General features: G+C 44.7%; 1 protein-coding gene across 3 annotated transcripts in view; it reads right to left on the minus strand.

Annotated features, from left to right (window-relative positions):
- RERG (RAS like estrogen regulated growth inhibitor) overlaps window positions 1-7,182 on the minus strand; it is a 107,916-nt gene extending 100,734 nt beyond the window's left edge. The window contains exons 1-2 of one of the 3 annotated variants that reach the window (XM_062591140.1): window positions 7,104-7,182; window positions 5,406-5,579 (exon numbers count right to left, since the gene is read on the minus strand). In XM_062591140.1, the coding sequence (XP_062447124.1) occupies window positions 5,406-5,466 (61 nt within the window). In that variant the 5' untranslated portion in view covers window positions 5,467-5,579; window positions 7,104-7,182. Of the gene's footprint in view, window positions 1-1,474; window positions 1,602-5,405; window positions 5,580-6,692; window positions 6,957-7,103 lie in introns of those variants that run through there. The other 2 variants (XM_062591131.1, XM_062591123.1) reach the window with 2 other exon arrangements.
- Between the last annotated feature and the right edge of the window lie 786 nt (window positions 7,183-7,968).

Raw genomic sequence — 7,968 nt, forward strand, 5'->3', positions numbered from 1 at the left:
GTCCAAGAAAGGCCGATTTTTTCATGTAGCCGATGGCTAAAAGCCTGTATCTATGTGCGATAATCCCAACGGGGGTTCTCTGTGTAGCATGCTGTGGGTGCCTACAGGCAGTGCTGACCCCAGGAGGTTTGGGCAGCATGCTGCCTGCCCGCTCCCATGAGCCATGACCATGCATGTTGGGACACCCACAACAACCCCTGCCCTTGTCAGCCCAGCAAGGACTTTCAGGACCACACATTTGTGGGCAACAGTGACCCGTTTGATCCGTGAACTCAGGGCTCTCCCTCCATTCAGGGATCTATGCTACCCACTGGACAGAAGTGCAGAAAAGTCATGTCACTGCAAATGGTTGCTTGCAATATTACATGCTGCAGAGGGACATGTTTGCATGTCAGCTGGACCAGGAATTGTCAGAAAAGCTCACCCAAAGCGGTCTAATGGTTTTTACATTCCTACTGGTACATATATGCACACTCACAGTACCTTCAGTGAACCTGTCCTTGAATGAACAGCTAGAGACTATAAAGAGTGGGACTCTTTAATGAGCACTTTTCCAAAAAATAGGAGAGGACAATTAATACAGTAGGTGTTGAACTTGATCACTGAACAATTGTTTACTCATCTGTTTATCATTACCGTTCTTAAAAAAAAAAAAAAAAAAATCAATCTAGTCCATCAGAGTAAAAGAAACCAGACTCTCCTTCCACATACTTTCTGGATTTCAGAGGCACCTTATTACAGTAAGCCCCCCTAGATGCATCTGTTGGGGCAACAGGGACTTCAAAGCTTTTCTGGTAGCTTTCTCTGCCTTACTAGCAGAGCTGAGAGCTTGAGGACTAATCACTCCTTGATAACTCATGTTTCCTCCCCAAAAATCCCTGAAATGAAACTAGTGGTAAAGAACATCTGATCAGGGATTTGTGAGGTAGAAAATCACTTTGAAATGGGCATCTTTCCCAGTAACATGTACATTTTTTTGGAAAAAAAAAGGCTGAATTCTGCTTTATTCCCCACACACCCAGACCTCAGACTGGGCCATGGTCTCTGATAGTATATTTCAGACTTATCTGCAAATAATGAAAAGAAAACATAGATTTGTTGTAGGCCTCTCTGGCTTGGCTGTTGCTCAAATTTTTCTGCAGGAACTTTCGAGCTCACATTTCTTTCTCCCAGGTAAGTTCCCCCATCCTTGGTTAGACAGAGAAAATAGCGTAAGCCAACAAATGTGAAAGTCCTGAGCAAACACAAATTTGTAACTACTGCTAGAATGACTGGGACTAGTAAGAGCTTTGCTTCTGTGACAGAGAGGCTCTTTGCAGGATGATACCCACCAATGCCACTTTACAGATCATCCCCATGTACCAGCCCCAGGAACCGAGTTGGATCAAAAGGTGACAACAGCCTTGTGCCTTTGTGCATCTGGTAGCATAAGAAAAGGATACGTTTAATTGCCTTGAAGCAGGTATGTATTTACCAGGGGTTGCTATGGGGGCTTCAGCACCTTCCATCCTCTGTAAGCACCAGCAGAAATTACACATCCTTCTGTGTCACATGCCATGGCTGCTGTCCTTCCAGACAGATGAGAGCTTCATCTGTCCTGGCTGCAAGAGCCATACATGCTAATTCAGGAACTTGGAATAGGCAGCTTGGCACATACAGAGCAAAAAGGCAGGTTGAATAGCACAGGCCACAGCTGGACATTCTCTTTTTTGGCCAAAATATAAAGGCTCCTAAGCAGAGGTATTTTGAGCATTCATAGTCAACTGAGTTATGAGTTGGAAAAGCATCAGCCATGCAGTGCTATCCTGTACGTGCCCATCTTTTCTCTTTCTGGTTCATGCATTTTCACTTCTCTTTAGCTTTCTGGGCACATATTGTACCTTGTGATGGCATGGGAAAAATGAGGTCTTTAAGTCTTTACTAATTGTTACTACTGTATTTTTTTAAAAAAAAGCTATTTAGGAAATCCTAGCTTTTGTTACCATAGGAATGAAGCTGCAGGATTCCAACTGAAGAGCAAATTAAACAGCATTGTATAAGTAATTTGTGTATTTTAATTTTTCCAAGCTCCTCTTGGACATAAAGAAAAGGACTCTGAAAGCTCTCCTCCCCTCAGTGCCACTTGACACTAGCTCAAATTAGATGTGCAGCCCTGCTGTCTAGAGTAGGACTCAGCAACGTCTCTTCCCACCAATGTAACGCCTCTTTTTTTTCCTGAGTGAAGCAGCAGCAAAGTGCTCCTTGGCTCAGGCAGAGCATCCTCATCCCCAGTTTTCTTTTTTTTCAGCTAGTTTAAAGCAATGTTTATGCAATGTTTATACGCTAAGGACTAGGAGAATGGAGCATCCAGTCTGCCATGCAGGAGTGGGTTAGGATGCTTGTACCTGATGAGCTTGCTCAAGAGAAAGTGGAGGTGGCCAGCGATTTACTACCCAGTGCAATTTTGAAGCAAGTGCCTGAAGCAACTTTTAATTGCCCCTTTCTGAGTTGGTTTGCTCCTCTTTTTCTATTCAAAAGGTTTAGGTCTACATTAGGTAAAAACAGGACAGGTGATTCAACTAGCATTTCTGCTGGCCTGTGGCAACAAAGAAGGGAAAATGGAAAACAGGGGAGGGGCAAGGAAGGAGATGAGCAAAAAGCTGACACTCAGATCTGCTCTACTTGCATGTTTGGTTCTTAAGTCTTTGAACCATAAAAACCTGGTAAGCAGTTCAAAAACAGAAAAAAAGTTTTGCTTTCCCTGACTTACCTCTTCTCTGAGAGGCTATTACAACTCTGACTTGTGAACAGTGGTATGGTTTTTCATCTCAGGTTTGAGTGCGCTTTGGATTAATCAGAAGGGACTACTTAGTAGAGAAAGGAAGCAGCTTGCACCCAGTTAAACAGATGTCTAGCATCAAAGACAAGATTAGTTGTTAATCAACTCTCAGTAATGGCAAAAACAAACTGTCAAAAAGTAGCAGCAAGAATTCCACTTTCATAGTGTGTAGGTGACAGCTATAATTCTCCAAATGTCCTGTCCCAGCACAAGCACTGTCCTTCAGTGCTTCATTCACTGATCCAACGTGCTGGTTAGAAATAGGAAGAGGACACTTTCCAGGATATTACAGTATGTGTCTGTAACTTCACAGATGCTTTGAGGTGGTGAAGCCACTTAAAGATTAAGAACCTAATGTCTGGCTCTTCCTCAGTAAATGAAGATGAGCCAAGAAAGCAAGCCAGTGACCATATTTTGGCATGACTTTCTGGCAATTACAGTGGCCTTATTTATCATCCTGTGTCTCCTTTTCTTCATATGTATCTAGTCTGCTCCAGCACTCTGCCTTGCATTCTTGCTCCTAGAGTCTGGCTTATCTTCTAGCTGTCTGGCCAAGCCTACTCTTGCAATATATGGTCAGAGGATCCTGTCTCAGCAACATATGACAAACCAGTCACACTGTGATAGAAAATGCCAAGGCGCACTCTAAAAACCTACTATCAACACTAATCTAAAGCGGTACTTATCCACAAAATCCAGCTATCTGGAGATTATTTTGTGTCCAGCTCTGCTTTTAGCAAATGTGTAATGGCACTTCCACTAATGCTACTGTTGGCTACAGGCAATTACGTGTTTTCTGACTCCATTTCCCATTATTTCTCTGACATTGACTGCATTTTTGAAACTGGAACTTTTCATAGGAACATACAAGAGGGCTTTCCAAAAGCAAGATAGAAATTCTGGGAGGCAGTTGCTGTTCCTATAATAATAATTAGATAATTACTATTATCCAATTATAATATTTGGATTATATATTAGGATAATAATTGGGAGTCTTTCCCCCCTTCTTACATTCACCTTTTGTGCTGCCTACTTATTTGAACCTTTGTTTCCACACAGATCCACATGCCTGGTCACAGTCAGTCAGAGGGGACCTTAGATATTTTATGCAATATTCCTATGCATCCCACCCCCCTGCCCCATTATAAAAGGGAATGGACTCTGAAGAACTGTGATCCTTTCTTCGGCTTTTCATTAAAAGGATCTCCCACTCAGATTCAAGACTACAGGAGGAAATTATCACCATTAAAATTTTAGAGTAGTGAAATCTACAAAAAGGATGCGATGGGTAAAAAGGACTCTCGTGGATCCTGTGCTGATGAGCCATTTTAACTGAGCACTTCACCGGTGGTTTTATATTTTTAAATATAGTCTCAGGTGATTAGAAATATTGGGACAGGGGGAGTCTTTAATTGAGTCAATTCTACTGCAGATGTTTCAGCATATCCTGGAACATAATTTGCATTGTCTTTGTATAAACAGTATAATCTCTAATGACATCTGCATCACATATACCTTTTTTCCTGAAGGCTGACAGAGCTACTTCACTAATAGTTTCTGGTAAGATACTTTCATAAATAACAGGATCCAAGTTAGCTAAACAACAATAACAGCCATTTATGAGGCAGAATCTTGGCACTTTTATATTAAAAGTGACTTCAGGAAAACTGATCTGGTTGACAGCAGCTGGGAGTCCAGCCTAGCACTCTCAAAAGCAAGGTCTGTCCCCTGGCTTATGTCGCACAGGCTTCCATAAATAAAGGTATCTCACAATTCCAAACTGGTATAGGAGTGTGATTTGACTGAATCTCCTTACTTCCTCATCCTTGTGGTACAAGGACGTATTATGAAGGTCCTTGAGCTGTCAAGTTTGTGCTGCACCACAGAGCTACTCGAGAGAGCTTGCATTCCCAACACTGCACTCATTTGTCTGACCAACAGATAGGATGCCCATAGAAGTGGATTTTTAACATTCATGCTTCCCCCTTGTGTTTCTCCTGTATGAATTTACCAGACTTCATTCATTTCTCAGAATCTCTCTCTAAATGCAAACTTTACACATCATAAATCTTCCTAGTTTCCTGATAAATAGAAAAATCCAAGAGAACACTGAAACCTTTTGCATTGCTGAGTCTAAAATTTCCCATCAAAGTCAACAATTACAACTATCAATACTTATCAGAGTAAGTCCAATATTTAACAAGGGATCTGATCTTAGAGGTATAGGGAAAAAACATCTAACCTAGCACAAGCTATGAAGGGACAAGCCAAATAACACTAATTCTGTTTGTTCAAGGAAAAATGGGAGCAGTCCTGTCGCTGACTTCATGAGAAGTGTGACTGAGTTGGGGAGGTAGGGGGATTTATTTATTTATTTATTTTAAGTAAGTCCTTTTATTTTGGAGAACCTGGAGAAAATTGTGTGGAAAACAAGGAACAGAGAGCTCCTGGCATTATCCTGTCTTCTTTGAGGGGAATAAAGTCCCAGCTGCCCTTTTGCACAAAGAGTTTGTCTGGGCAGTGCAACGCAGAGGGAGCAGGAAGTTATCTGATGACAAGCAGAAGAAAAATCAGCCAACAAACATACCTGACTTGCCCACGCCAGCTCGACCAAAGATTGCCAGTTTCACTTCCGCGCTCTTAGCCATGCTGGAGGAACAGAGTGTCGACAGATTCACGGGCTTCTCAAATCTGAGACAGAAGAATCGTTTCCAGCTCCTGTCTTCAGCTTCACCATGTCATGGTGACGCCAATCCAGAGCCTAGGGGAGAACACCGCGAGGATGGAGCAGCAAGCAGCCAGGCTTTCCCGGAAAGTGCTTTTTCTCTTTAAGCATTGCCATAACCCCACTGACACTTTTGGCACTGTTCAGGCAAAACGTACCTTAAGCTTTCTAGTTCTTGCTCTTACTTTCACACTGGCACCAAAACACCAAAAAAGGTACTTCCTCAAAATACTCAAAATATTTGTCACACAGCTCCCTATAAAGTTCCTCATTCTTTTTTTTTCTTTAAGCTGAAATTCCTTATATTTACTACCTTTGCCTTAACTTTGATTAATTAGTTTTTGCAGAATGTATTTAAAAGCCACGACTATTCAGTAATAATGCCTACACATCCTTCCCCAAGTCATGCAATTTCAGAAATGTCTCAACTACGCAGCTGCAGTTGCTTAAAAATCTCTAAGCACTCATACCTTACCCATTCTACTAAAAAAAAAAAAAAAAAAAAAAAAAAGAATCTGCACCTAGAAGTTCTCTAGTCTGTTTAAGCTGGCTCAGCTTATATATATATATTTATATACAAGTATTCAGCAAAGCATGGTATTGGAAAAGGATGCCAGACATTCTGGCAGTGTAGTTTTAACAGGTAACATGGGAATTATCTATATTCACAGCTTTGCTGCATGACCTTGAACAAGTCACTTAACACTTCTATGCCTTGATTTCTCTACCTGGACAGTAAACTATGATATTGCTTGCCTTTGTAAAATGCTTTAAGATCCTGGGTGAAAAATGGCAACTGTGATGATGATGATAATCTCTAGTCCTGAGTAAAAACCTCAAAAATTTAGTTGCTGTTTAAAAAAGGGTAGAACTTTACTTGTGAATGCTACCTGTTATGAAGGTTGCCATTACCCTAAAATATCCATTTCAGTCAAATTCTAACACTGACATGTGAACTTCTGGGTTATTATTAACTGCAAAATACATTTCAAACATTTCTTCAAACAAAAGCTCAGGGATTTTCTCTATGGAAAGATATAATGTAAAAAGAGTAACTAGACCTTATGTAGTGAAGGGTTACTAATATACCTCTGAGATTCTTGTGATCCCGTGGCTTATTTTGTGTAAGGAATATCAGATCATACTCACCTTGGGCGAACGGACAGAAATGCCAAGTGCTTTAGGAGCAGTTTCATCTAACGGGGGTCACCGGCATCTCCCTCCGACGAAAGGCCACCGCTGCCTCCCGCCTGCAACCCACCGAGGCGGCGCGGCTGGCCGGCAACGAGCCCGGCTGCACCGACACCACCCCTCCGCGCCCGCGGAGCCGGGCGGAGATGCTACATATATATATGGATATTTGGAGAGATTCACATGCGCCTCCCCGTACTCCGCTCGGGCTCCGCTCTCCCGGCGGCGTCCTGGCAGGTGCCGCCCACCGCGGCGGGGGAGGCGCCGGCGGCCGCCCCCCTCCGCGCCTTCCCACTCGCCCCCCTCCCCGCGCCCGCGGAGGAGCAGCCCCGCGGCCGCCCGGCTCCGCGCCGCCCGCTCCGCGCTCACCTGCCTGCGCCCGGCCGGCACCGCGCGGGGCCGCGGGGCCCGGGCTCCGCCGCGGCGCTCGGCGAGGGAGGCGCAGCCGCGGCCCCGGCGCGGTGCGGCGCGGCCCCGGCGCGGTGCGGCGCGGCGGCGCCCCCTGCGGGCCGCGGGGGGAGCCGCTCCGCGCCCGCGGCCCCTTGGAGGCAGGCAGCCGTGGGACGATCGCGCCCGCCACCCCCATAGCCCTCCTCCGCGGAGCAGCGCGGCGGGTGTGCGAGCGACCGCCGCTCCGCTCTGCGGGGAGCACCCGCGGGTGCCGTGCCAGAAAGAATACGCTAAATACTGTAATTCGTTGTGCTTGACTTTGCATGCAGCCTGTAACCGCACGGGACAACGCCTGTGGCTCCCGTTCATCATTTCTGACCGACCACCAGCAGTACGAAGCGCTGCGTCTTGCTAGCAGGCCCAGACGACGGCGGCTCTGCAGTTTAACTCAGCATCTCGAGCACCTCCTTCCCTTTCCCTTTCCCCTTTCTTTTCTGCAGTACCATCTCATGCACTGTGTAACTCTATAAAATATCAGAGTCTCACCCTGTCCTTACAAAGATACCAGCATAGCAATGGTAACATCGCTATTTCATCGGGCTGTTACTTAGTAGCACCAACGTTTTACATGGCGCTCTTCAGGTTTCCCAACATGGGTTACAGCAAAGGAAAGCGTTACTTCATTTTGCAAATAGGGAAAATGATCCATGTAATTGCTTGAGTCCATCCAAGAGGCAAGCGTCAGAGCCGGGAGTAAACCTCTGAAATGGTAGGACCACCTTCACTGGGCAACATTACTTTCTTGTTTATTAAACTATCTGTTAATGTAAAGATATGCTAGTGA

The sequence above is a fragment of the Rhea pennata genome, chromosome 1, assembly GCF_028389875.1.
Source record: "Rhea pennata isolate bPtePen1 chromosome 1, bPtePen1.pri, whole genome shotgun sequence".
Lineage (NCBI taxonomy): Eukaryota > Metazoa > Chordata > Aves > Rheiformes > Rheidae > Rhea > Rhea pennata.